This window comes from Habropoda laboriosa, unplaced genomic scaffold (genome assembly GCF_001263275.1).
Source record: "Habropoda laboriosa isolate 0110345459 unplaced genomic scaffold, ASM126327v1 scaffold111, whole genome shotgun sequence".
Taxonomy (NCBI): domain Eukaryota; kingdom Metazoa; phylum Arthropoda; class Insecta; order Hymenoptera; family Apidae; genus Habropoda; species Habropoda laboriosa.
The window spans coordinates 1,189,181-1,202,206 of record NW_017100293.1 but is presented as its reverse complement, the minus strand read 5'-3'; the positions used below and the strand labels follow the sequence as shown (position 1 = coordinate 1,202,206).

General features: G+C 28.0%; 3 protein-coding genes across 3 annotated transcripts; 2 read left to right on the top strand and 1 right to left on the bottom strand.

Annotated features, from left to right (window-relative positions):
* The first annotated feature begins 1,078 nt into the window (after positions 1-1,078).
* LOC108573831 (nucleolar complex protein 3 homolog) lies at positions 1,079-4,164 on the top strand. The gene is given in 10 exon segments (XM_017936309.1): positions 1,079-1,156; positions 1,331-1,593; positions 1,672-2,207; positions 2,292-2,626; positions 2,701-3,071; positions 3,144-3,308; positions 3,386-3,535; positions 3,537-3,669; positions 3,762-3,859; positions 3,954-4,164. Coding segments are annotated over 10 exon segments (2,268 nt in total). The 5' UTR covers positions 1,079-1,150.
* Positions 4,165-4,494: 330 nt separating this feature from the next.
* On the bottom strand, positions 4,495-10,020 carry LOC108573866 (KAT8 regulatory NSL complex subunit 3). Its single transcript, XM_017936347.1, has 7 exons — positions 9,767-10,020; positions 9,106-9,691; positions 8,742-9,023; positions 7,980-8,672; positions 7,552-7,915; positions 7,274-7,465; positions 4,495-5,609 (listed from the first exon to the last, which is right to left on the bottom strand). The coding sequence occupies exons 1-7, from the start codon at positions 10,018-10,020 to the stop codon at positions 4,495-4,497; spliced, it is 3,486 nt and encodes a 1,161-aa protein (XP_017791836.1).
* Positions 10,021-11,423: 1,403 nt separating this feature from the next.
* Positions 11,424-12,517, top strand: LOC108573867 (phospholipid phosphatase 5). Its single transcript, XM_017936348.1, has 5 exons — positions 11,424-11,506; positions 11,598-11,703; positions 11,785-12,037; positions 12,114-12,284; positions 12,351-12,517. The coding sequence occupies exons 1-5, from the start codon at positions 11,424-11,426 to the stop codon at positions 12,515-12,517; spliced, it is 780 nt and encodes a 259-aa protein (XP_017791837.1).
* The last annotated feature ends 509 nt before the right edge of the window (positions 12,518-13,026 follow it).

Here is a 13,026-nt window from a genome sequence, read left to right as displayed (position 1 = left end):
ACCCGTAAATTAATCCTATTGAAAGCCATTAGCGTTTTATGCTAGTCTTTATTGTGCGTCAATTTGTAAGAGTACATTAAGATTCTCAGGCTGTATATCAAGGGAGAATCATTGGTAGTTCAAGTACTTACGAAAGAACGATTTCATGCGAGGCTTATGTTGCACACTTTCTTCTTTACGTGCTACTTTCACAAACTAGACATGGTGAACACGAAGTAATGAATGACTTTTTTTTGTAATTTTTTCGAATATTTATTAGCTTTTAATAGCGAGCATGTGTATATGATTTCATGTATGCGGTTTCTTTAATGCACTATTTTCGCGCCTTTATTTAACATTTCACTTTTTGTTATCCATATTATTATTGTTAATTTATTGTTAAATACTAAGTGTAATTGTAAAGATCATTATATCAAAATAATAAAAAATTCAGATTTCATTCAGTAATCCAGTTTAATACGATTGCAAAACATAACCTTAATTTGTGACACACTTTAAATTTATAAATAAATGTAACGACTTACCTTGCACTGATGTTTAACGAAAACTCTTACAATAATACGAAATATTACATTAATTACTTAAAAGATATTTAATCAATTCAAAATACCGAAATACACTTCGCACGTAACACGCCATTGTGTATACTATATCACTTTTGTACACATTTTAACATATTTTTTTAATTATGTATGATGAAACTTATGTAATTATAAATATAAAGTTTTAAAAAGTTAAGGACTCGGTATTAAAGTTTAACTGCAATTGTATTTTTAATAAAACATTTAAATTATAAACTGTATTCGTACATGCATTCGCCGCAATCACATGTACACTGGATGTTGGTAATATATTAATAATGTTCTAAAAAATAGTATAGTTTAATAAATAACAGAAATTACTGAAAAATAATTTTGTATTTTATTAAAATAATTTTCAATATTTATTTAGAAAAAATTATTACTTTCACAACAATATTCGTATACAACTCTATTATAACGTGGCGTGTTTCGTATGTAAAAACACGTGTTGACAAAATAGAAGGATGTTGTTATCATAAGAATGATATCTTGGTTGTAAAGAAGTAATAATTACCTAGTTATTTCAATTTATGATAACTTCACTTAAAAATCATTAAAACTACGTAAAAATGGCAGTAAGTAAAAATTATTTCACTTTATTTAAAAATAATAATAATATTAACCTATTCACATATACATGTTAACTAATGTCATTTATTTTAAAGACTGTGACAAATATTATTTTAAATTTACTATGACTTTAACTTATCACACTAATCTATATTTTATCTGTACGGTTAATAAAATAGAAAAAGCTTAAAGTTAGTGCTATTAAAAGAAGTAATCAAAAGAGAACTAAACTTACACGTCAAGGAAAACTTAAAACAAGACGTCATAAACCAGCAAAAAGGCAAGTTCAAAAAACAGTTCACCATGCAGAAACTGTGGAAGAAGAAGAAAGTGATCATGGTGAAGACCTTATGAATATGGTTGAAAAAGATGATTTAGTATTCTTAAGAGAAGCTATCTCTAATAAATCTTATAATCTATTGAAACAAATACGTGTAATTGAGTATGTTCAAATATCAATTCTCTGATTGTTAACATCTGTATTTTAAATTAAAATTATCATAAAATATGTTTATTTTAGAACAGATGATGATAAAAGGAAAAATAAGAAGAAAAAAGAGAAAGAGAAAACATTGGAAGAAAGGTTTGAAAATAGTATGTCAAAAGTAACTGAGAAAGATAATATGAAGAAAGTTCGTATGTTACTTCCTACAAAAACTGAAAATGGAATTATAGAACAAAGGTTAATTGAAGAAAGTAATGATGAAGATAGTAATGAGGAACATGATGCTGAAGATAATAACATGGAAATAGAATCAAGCTTGCTTGATGGGAAAGAAGATGTAAATAAAAAACCTGTGTCTATGATAGATCTTTTAGCATGTCGTAAAGAGGTATTGAGATCTAAACGTTTGAAAATAGGATTACTATCTAGCACTCTTCTAGAAACACCAGAAACCAGATGTGAAAATTTTAAAACACTGTTAGAATTAATGGAAGAAAATGATCCAGAAGTATATATTACTGTGAGAAAATTAGCAACTGTTTCTCTACTAGAAGTTTTTAAAGATTTGTTGCCATCTTATCAGATTCATCAAATTCCACAAGATGTAAAATGTATGTAACCATAATGATATATGGTTGTCATAAATTGTAGTTGCTTGTTTATTTTTCATTTTTATATATTTTTTTATTTTTTAGTGAAGAAAGAAACATTTGCATTACAGAATTATGAAACTACATTGCTAAGATATTATAGGTCTTATCTGCAAAAATTAGAAAGAATGTGTAATGTACTAAGAAGGAAGAAGGGTGATGCACGACAAATAAAAGAACAAGAAATTGAATTAGGAAAACTTGCAGTGACATGCATGTGTGATCTTATAGTAACTAATACCTACTTTAATTATTCTGTCAATATAGCAAATTTTCTCCTACCACTTTTGGATAATAAACATGAGACTGTAAGACAAGAAGTCTTAAAATGCTTTTCTCATATTTTTAAAACAGACAAGCGTGCTGAATTGTCTCTTAAAGTAAGACATTTAAATAATTATATCCTATTTAAATTGAATTTTATGGATATTATATGTGCTATTAAATCTTTCAGATTGTACGTAAGTTAAATCAATACATAAAATTAAAAGCACATTCAGTTCATTCTGAGGTTATATCTGTACTTCTTTCTCTTCGTATAAAAGATGTAAATTTAGATAAAGAGAAAGAAGAAGAGGCTAAAGAAAAAAAACTTATGTCTCATAAACAAAGAATTCTTGCTTTAAGTAAACGAGAAAGGAAGAAAGATAAGAATCTGGAGAAAGTAGAAAAAGAATTACGTGAAACCAAAGCAGAAGAAAATAAACAGTCTAAACAAAAACTACTTACTGAAATAACAAGTGTAGTATTTACAATTTACTTTAGAATTTTAAAACAAGCCCCAAATAGTAAAATTTTGTCCATTTGTTTGGAAGGATTGGCAAAGTATGATAAATTTTAACTTAACATACTTCCACCTTAAATTATATGATATCTAATAATATCCAATAATTACAGGTTTGCACATTGCCTAAACTTAGACTTTTATCAAGATTTAGTAACTGTTATAGATAAGCTAATGGAAGAGGGTAATTTAAGTTTGAAAGATCAGTTACATTGCATTCAATGTGTATTTACAATATTGTCAGGACAAGGTTCAGCATTAAATCTTGACCCATACAGGTTTGCACTGAAAAACAATAAATATTACAAAGAAAAAAGATAAGATTAAATTTATAATTTGTGTGGTATTTATACAGGTTTTATGCACATTTATACAAAAACTTATTTAGTATCCATTGTGGTAGAACTCATTCTGAGACAGAAATTCTTATAAAGATTTTACTTCAAGCTTTAATTAATAGAAGAAAAAGAATCACTCAAAGTCGTGTAGTAGCATTTATCAAAAGAACTTGGAAGAGCAGCAAATATTCTGTTGGATACTGATTGTTCTAGTGGAGATGGTTTTTATCAAGCAGAGCTAGAAGAACCTGAGTGTTGCAATGCTCATTGCACAGCATTATGGGAACTCGCAGCTTTACAAGTATATATATTTACATATGTTATAAATACATATAATCCTATTGAGTCTAAGCGTATATATCGTTGAACATGCTTTTATTTTGTTACTATTAGCGACATTATCACAGTACAGTACAAAAGATGGCAAAAAACATAGCTTGGGGTGTGCCACCAACTGGTGAAGGCAGTTTATCTCCAGAAATTGCAAAACTGTAAGTTTAAGTACTTTCTATGCTTTTGTTTTTAATTTTAATGTTAACACACAGTTGTGTGTAATACAATTAAAATTTATTTTATTTGTTCCAGTACTCCAGAAGAACTTTACACTGAATTTGATCCCACTGGTGTTGTATTTAAACCAGCAGTACCAATTCCCAAAAAGAGAAGAAGTTCCAAGAAAGCAACAACAACACATCATCAGTTTATAAATAGCGAATTTAAAGAATATATTAATACTATAAATAATACTGAATTATTTGCAAATGGATACATAGATTTTTATAAAGACTTACAATAGTTAATACTGCATATAACACAAATTACAAGAATGAAACGAAGTGTACTAATCTAACACTGTGCGTATTTTGTAAATAATTATAATTAATATTTATAATTATTTTGTTGATTTAAATAGCGTATTAGATTTATAGTGCTAAATTTCCTAAATATGAAATAAATATTATTTTCAAGCAGAGATTAAACAATAAAATGTAATTACAAGACTTGATAATGAAATGAATACCTGTGCTTATAATAATCATAATTTGTTTTTATAAACCACAAATTCTGCATTTACATTGTATTTACTTTCGGTACAGATATACATTTTCAGTTGAAACGAAATATTTTATATTTGCAAGTTTATTACATCATCGATTTTGGTACATTCTGAATTACTTTCTTCAATTACATTTAAGTTTGTTTCAGTCAATATTTCCTTAACATTGTCAATTGTTTGTGATGGTAAATCAACTCTCTGCACAGGTATATGTTTACGTTCTATAATATTCATTTTTATAGCATCTTCTATTTCTAATGCTTCATCCAGAATATTATTTTCGTTCCTTGTTGATTGTTTTGGTGCGATTTGTGCATACCTATGTTCATTTTTATCAAAATTTAGCAATTTAGGTGTATTAATTTTGTCGATTGTTTTTGTTACAATGACTTGTTCATTTTTATCATTTTGATGGGCTAACTGAGAATTTCTTTTTGCTAAAATTATTTTTGTATATTTAACAGTGGGTTGATTTGAACGAGTTTGTATTGGAATTGTAGCTTTAGTTTTGGATAAAGTAGGATTTTGAGATTTTGTCTGCAATATTACATGATTTAAATTTTGTACAGCTACATTAGGGCATATAATAGTTTGGGTGGGTGTCACAAATTTGTTAGTTGTTTGTTGTAACTTATCTTGTTTGTTACTTATCAGAACAACTTTAGTATTACTGCTTAATTTAGGTGTGCTCTTTTCACGAACATCTATAGGTATAGCTTGAGATAAAGATGGATTTTTCTCAATAGAATTTAAATTATCATCATCTTTTGCAAAGATTATTGGTATGTCTAGTATGTTTCCTAGTTCATCATCAATCTCATCTACAAGAGAATTCTTCTGTACTGTTTGAGGTTTATGAATTCTTTGTAAATTAGATGTGTTAACTGTAATCTTTGGCATTGTTTTAGTAGATTTATGTGTAACTTTTAGTTTGTTAGACAGTGGTAAAATAGTTCCTGTGCTATGACTGCTTAATGGTACTATCACTGATGAACAAGCAGGTTTAGCATTAAGGGAACTTTCAACCATAATTATATTCCCACATGATGTATTATGAGAGTTATCGTTGTTATTACAGGTTGTTACTTGTCGAGGTAATTGTGACATCTTGAATGTGTCCAATGAATGAGCAGAACTGAGCATCACATGCGAAGAGCTACTTGTTGGTGCCATGTCGTCCATCACTATAAAACACATATGTATGTTTCAACAATTTTTTAAAATATAAATTAGTAAATAATTCACTGTGTTGAACACCATTCAAGGATAAACATATTTTGCTACATGAATTCTGTAAATATATCTTCAGAGATGATTATGAGTGTAATATAAATCATGCAAAATTCTATTAAACATAATGAAATATGTAAATTAATATTTTGATTTTGTATCACTAAAATGATCATCAAATATTTAAGGACATTGTAATATATTTCCGAAATTATATTATTTTTAAGAATGTTGCATTTTAAACCAAGAGGATTCTCAAACGATATATTGGTAACATTTAATTAATTATTTTGCTTTATAATGTAAAATATGTGCAAATATAAAGTACAAGTAGTATAATGTAATAAAAAAACAGTTGATTAAAAAAGTATTAAATAAACATTTAAATATTTTCAATTTAACTACTTGCACACAGTGAGAGTTAAATGGGACTGGGATAAGGAGACAAATAAATTCAAATTACATGGAAAAATGTTTATTTAACACAAAATAAAGAAGAGTAGTAATATATTTATAACATATTACTTTAAATGTATTTAAATATAAACTTATATTAAATGTAAAATAATATAAATACATGCTACATTTGGACACATGTTACATCACATGCTGAACAAAGATATGTACATTTAAAATAAAAGAAAAAATAATATCTATTAGATTAATTAAACTATTTTAATTACTCTATATTAAAAAATGTGGGAAGGTTAAAACTCATGATTCATCTATACAATCCCAAAAACATAAATAGAATAATTTTTATCTAAAATAGATACACTTTATAAAAAAACTAATTTTGTTATACCAATGGTGTTCATGCACAATATGTTTTGTCTTTGCATATGCATAGATATGCTCCATATAACATCATATAAAGATGTATATCTTTAAATAGGGACACAGCAATTATAAAAACATATAAATCCGAAATTATCTGATGAATCAAAAATATTACTGTATAATGATACTAACAAGAAATGTGTTAGATAAAAACTCTAATACTAATGTTATACATATACAATAAAAAACTTACATAATAGAAATTTGTATGATATAAACTTTGATAAATATGTTGATAGATGACATGAATGCTTCCTTCCAGTGCTCTTGTTCTTTTAATCACTATATGCTAAATACTTAGGAATTTATTTTGCTACTCAAGTTTTTATGCTTTCTTATTGTATTTATGTGTTTTATCTTAATCACTATTTTTTAGGTCATGTTTATTTTGAAGTAAATTTGACAATTCAATTTTATTTTCATTTTCCAAGTTTTTTATATGAATATATCAAATATATTTCGATATTTTTTTACAGTTGTATAATCTTTATATACACATATACAAAAATTGTTATGAAATTTAGAAAATAAGGTTACTTTTACTATTGGAAAAAAGTATCACTTCTTTTTAAAAAAAATTATTTTATACTGCTAAGACTTCACTATCCACAATACTTCTTCAAAATTAATAATAATTTGCGTCAATTGTATAATATTTTCTGAAGTTTAAAACTTAATAGTTTTATGCTTGTAAAGATCGTATACATTTGATTAAGAATTAAATAATATTATGATGTAGACAAATTATTTAGTAGCTGATTAGATAATAATATTCTACCTTTTGATATCGACGACGTGGTTGATGCTACACTAGTTGCCACAGAATTGTTTGGTGTTAGTAAAATACTGGAAGCTGCAGATATACGCGCGGACGATGAGCTAGTAGTGAGAGTAAGAGAATTTTTGCCGTTTTGTAAAATATTTGATAAAGTTCCATTTGATGTACCAATCGCAGGTTTACTATGTACCGCTATAAAAGAAAGATAAATATACATATATTATATAAAGTAAGAATCGATAAAATGCAGAAAGTACAATTTAACATATGAAATTTACCTGCAGTAGTTGGAGTATTAACTCTAATTTGATTTCCTGATGTTGTTAAAACATTAACTAGTTTTGTATCTCCATTCTTGTCAGGAATATTGAAATGCCTATAGTTGTTTGATATTACTTTAGAAAAAGCTTTATTCGTCGATACAATTGCTTTCATTTTTGAAACGTTCTGTAATTGCACATTTGTTGGTACAATTTTAGGCACTTTAGTTGACACAATTGATGACTTAGAAATATTTTTAATTGCTGTAGTTACAGCTTGACCTGATGATGCTGGGGCTAAACGTATTGGACCAATTGGTGCTAAACTTGCTAGTGAACCAATATTTAACGTTATACCGCCATTATCTGAACTCGAATTTGACTGAAAAAGTACAAATTATTGTATGTTTTTCTAATTAAAGTTATAAGTAAAGTCAAAAAGTTACCTGTCCGGAAAGTCTGGACGTTATTAAGTGCTCCATAAAATGACCCTTTTGATTACCAATAACACGAGGTTTCCGTTTTACAGTCTGTGTATGATTTGTATGTGCTCCGCTCACTGCAATTAAGTTTGGTTGCGTACCAAATGCTCCTACTCGTGAAATTGTACCTGACTGTGTATTTTGTCCAACAGATACTACCGATGAAATGGGTGTATTTGGTCGAGATTTTTTTATAGTGGGAGAATTAGGTTCACTTTCAACAGAACTACTTGTTGAGTTTCTCCGTTTTCGTGGCTCTTTTCTATTGTTTTTATTTTCGTAATTTGACAGTGACGTTGATCTTAATGGTAATGGATGTGGTTGTAAAAGAATAGTGCCTACAAAATCTCCAATTTCATCCAAAATACATCTGTCTACCATATTTTGCGTAATACCGTCTGATATTTTTTTTGCAGTAGATATCCTTAAATGATCATCGGCAGTTCCAACTATCACTAAACTCGTTTCAACCATCATTTTTTCTCTAAGGTCTTCTAAGTCATCAGGTCTTACAAGTGTAGCATTTTGTCCTATGACAAACATTACCGGACATCGAATATCCATTAATGTATCATCGGGTGCACCTCTTTTTCCCTCAACTGTTGTAAAAGGAAACCCAAGACAAATAACTGCAGTTACATGTTCCATTTGTGCCACCTACAAACATCAGATGTTAGTACTGAACACTTCAAGTTACATCAATATATATCGACGCAAACATTATACCTGACATGCAAGAGCGGCGCCTGTATTAAAACCAACAAGAATTATAGGTCGACCAGGACAATCACTTCTAATATCTTGTATTTTAGTTCTAGTAGCTTGAACTAATTGATCAATGCACACCATCATAGTCATTCTATTAGCTGCTAAACCCAAATGTGTATGAACAGTAACAACCATTCCTAAAGCTCCTAATTGCGAAATCCATTTATGCTGCCTTGTAGAAATATTGGATCCAACTCCAGAAGGTACAATTATTAAAATTGGGTTTCCTGGTAATTTTTTCTGCAATAAGAATAAGAATTATATTCATTATAAGATAGACATAAAATATATTGCAGTAAATTATATAATAAAATGTAATTACAAGTCTGTTGCTATTTAAACTTAAAGTAACTGGATCCCATGTTCGTCTGAGAAGTGACCCAAGGGTTTCCCATGTTATAGAACCTGTTTTTGCATTGATATTTGGTTGCACAGCAATCATCTTATCAATAAGTTGAGGAATTTTCAGTCTTAAAGTTTGTAGTATGTCAAGATAAATTCCAAGATATTCTTGGGGTAGGTGATCAAACAATAAATTATGCAACCATTGTGCAAGTCTCCAATCCCAACCAGCTGATGCCAATGTTTCTCGAAATCTTCTTGCAGCTGTATCAACTGATGTCCGTCGATAAATTGGTTCTATTGAATTATTTACTTTAGCTAACCTTGCAAGTCTTTCTGAATTCAATATTTTAAGCACTTTGGTAAATATTCGATTTTGAACAGGTGTCCATAAAATTTTATCCAGTTTCTCTTCCCAATCTTCATTTTCATCTGGCCGAGCAAAGTTTGCTAACCGTTGTAGTTCATCCATTTGATGTCTAGCTCTTGTAAAATCTATTGGTGGTATTAATGGTTCATTGCCATCTTCTTCTATATTAATTTCTTCATCCTGAGTAACTTTTTCCCTAATGTATAAACAATTATAATCTAGTTTTAAGCTTAATAATTATATTTACAATCTTATTATTCTTATTCCTTACGTTGATAAATTTTTCTTTGGAAAAAACAACTTTTTTACTGGCTTTACATAAACATTCTCTGGTTTCCAATTCCATGGGCGAGCATAGCAATGATCCTTTACAAGCACATTAATTTCAGTTTCATAGCATCCAGCAAGCTGATGCAAATATGTAGTTAATCTATTTGGATTATCATCAAATGTATCACTGGTAGGACTTGGTATTCTAGAAGTGTTTATCGATGTGGAAGGCATTGTTGATGTTGATGTTAACATTACTAAGTTACTTATACTTAATATATTTGATTCTTTCAACCAATAGTACTGCCACCATTTACAGATTTTCTCACATATCTGTTATTTCATATCTTGAATATCACTGGAATTAATGGGATTATTATATAATTAACGATTATCATAATATTAATTATTTATAAAGATAAAAACTACTTGGTACTTTCAAAGAACTTAATTTATAATATATAACAATGAGAAATTATTAAGTAATATAAGAAATGAAAACATTTAGAGTAAAATTTATACATATATGTATATATACAAATAATTATTCTCATTACACAAATTATATTAAGTGAATATTTCTATCACGAAACTAACCTTTATTGCATATCAAACTACGCATTTTAAGTCGTAATATCACAACATCAATTATTTCGCAGTGATATGCAATTCTATTTTAAACAAGAAAAAACAATGTACTGTAATCTAACGCAAGAAAACACAAAAACACATGGGAAGCAGAAGCATCATGAGACTATAGATACCTATACTACATCGATTACAAAATAATTATTTTGTAAGTAAAAAATAGTTGTTCCGTATCGATTTAAGTAATATGCAACATGATAAAATGCAAAAATTAAAAAATTAAATAAAGAAAACATATATAGGTAGGTAGGTACATGTAATTCTAATTTATGTAGCGCATAATATGTATTCAGAACGACAAATGCCCACTGACGCCTATGATGTATTTAATCAACCAATCGACAATTGGAAAGTTAAGCTAAATTTTGTCTTTCTAAAGTTTCTTTAATTGCCCTAGAAGTAATTTTTATAAATAACTCGTAAATAAAGCATTATTCATTTCTTACATGGAAAATATTCAGATAAACCTAAACATTCGATTTTTAATGTACTATATATTATGGTAAAGCCTGATTTCCAACAAAAAATTTAAGTGTGCTATAGACTGCGATTATGGTAAAAGCAATAGATACAATCCTTTTGACAGCAATATATCAAATCGAATGTTGGTATTCAAATCGGAATGGTGTAGCTAAAAGTTAATGCCTCCTGTATTGAAGTTCTAATACTGTGTACAATTGAAATATATATTTAATATATTACTATAAATTCTTTAGAAAAAGTCTTGTAAATGCTTGACTAATAGTCATTTTTGTACAAAAAACATTACAATTTGTTGAGAAAGGTTAGTGATGAAAGATGAGTAGTTTATAAATTTCTAATGTTGTTTCTGTAACAATTAAATATATACATTTTTCAGATTTTGATGTTAAATCAATGAATTCTCATTAATTAGTGCAACTGTGTATACATTTGTATATTAGAATAATGAATCATCTGAATTTGTGTAATTTACTATTTGTTTACATACATTTGTATAATATTTATACTATCATCACTTCAAATTCATAATGGCTATTACACGTGGTAAAGGTTTATTAACAGAATATTGGTTTGACTTATTCTTGCGAATTGCCTTGGCAGGGTTGTTTATGTAAGTTAGTTTTTGCATATGTAGTAAAGAGGATGTATGTACTTTTTGTGTGAATATATATATACATATACATACATATTTTTACATGTAGTGTATTAGAAAAGGCAGAACCATTTTCTAGAAAAATTCATGAAGATGAATTATGGTTATATAAAAACCCAAGAACTGATTCATATGTTCCAACTACTTTATTATGGGTAATGTATTTTATATGTGAAATTTTATTTTGAAATTATAGTTCAATTTCAAGTGTATAAATAATTTATGTTTATTTTCAGCCCTTGGTATTCATAATGCCTGCTGTAGTTATTTTTTGTATTTTCTTAGTTTATAGAGATAAAATTGACACTTATCAAGCAGTATTATCTGTAACTTTAATAATGCATAACATATTTTTAATAGGCCGTCCTAGACCAGATTTCTTTTGGAGATGCTTTCCTGATGGACAAACAAATCCAGATTTTAAATGTAATGGAAATCCAGTTGTTATAAGAGATGGAAAAAAGTCATTTCCAAGTGGACATTCCTCATGTATGTTAAAGGATGAAGTATATATTTTCTAAATAAAAATATTTATATTTCATCACAATAATTCTTTACTTTTTAGTTGCATTTGCAAGTTTTGGTTTCATTGCACTATATGTAGCTGGTAAACTGCATACATTTAGTCTGGTAGGCAAAGGACAGTCATGGAAATTATGTGCATTTGTGTTACCAATTTGTATTGCTCTCGTAATTGCACTAAGTAGAACTTGTGATTATCATCATCATTGGCAAGGTAAACAAGATAAAATAATCATATTTTTTGTTGTAGAAGTAAATATTCTAATTTTCAAAATTTTAGATGTAGTTGCAGGTTCAGTAATAGGATACTTTTTGGCATATATGTGTTATAGACATTATTACCCACCATTAGACTCACAAATATGCCATAAACCATATGCTGCCCTTACCCTTCAAATTCAATTGGAATATACAAGGAACAGAAACGAGCAAATCAAGTGGATTTAATGAGAGAAAGATTACAGTATTAAAACTATTACAATAACTTAAAACTTTCAACAATACTATGTTTTATTTTATACATTAACTTTTCTTTTTGTATATTTATAAATGTAGCAAAATAATATAAATATATACATTTTTATGAATGTACTGTATATATATATATACATGTATATATATACTTTGTGTTCTTAAAAAGTACTAAGGTATTCAATAAAAAGAACCTATTTTAACGAAAACAAGAATTTTGAAATTGCTTAAAATGGCGCCACGAAAAGGTGCGTGAATACATAGAAATTAGTATATTGCGCATAGACGCCATTTTGAAAATTTTGCGTATGGTGCGCCATCAAGTTCGTTTCAGTTAAACAGGAGCAGTGGTCAAGTCGATGGTGTTAGTGCTTCTCGGTAAACTTTTTATTTTGGCAGTTGATCGTGCACATCTTTGTGAATTTCTGAATTTATCTGGGTATCTTGTATATTCATAAGCAAAATTAACGTCACATTTCGTGTAT

Excerpts from the sequence above, each read along its gene's own strand:
- LOC108573866 (XM_017936347.1), bottom strand. The coding sequence starts at position 10,020 with ATGTTAACATCAACATCAACAATGCCTTCCACATCGATAAACACTTCT. Across the intron at positions 7,916-7,979 it reads CGTCCAGACTTTCCGGACAG|TCAAATTCGAGTTCAGATAA; the intron begins GTAACTTTTTGA and ends GTACTTTTTCAG. Across the intron at positions 5,610-7,273 it reads CACGTCGTCGATATCAAAAG|TGATGGACGACATGGCACCA; the intron begins GTAGAATATTAT and ends TGTGTTTTATAG.
- LOC108573867 (XM_017936348.1), top strand. The coding sequence starts at position 11,424 with ATGGCTATTACACGTGGTAAAGGTTTATTAACAGAATATTGGTTTGAC. Across the intron at positions 11,507-11,597 it reads GCCTTGGCAGGGTTGTTTAT|TGTATTAGAAAAGGCAGAAC; the intron begins GTAAGTTAGTTT and ends TTTTACATGTAG. Across the intron at positions 11,704-11,784 it reads TTCCAACTACTTTATTATGG|CCCTTGGTATTCATAATGCC; the intron begins GTAATGTATTTT and ends GTTTATTTTCAG.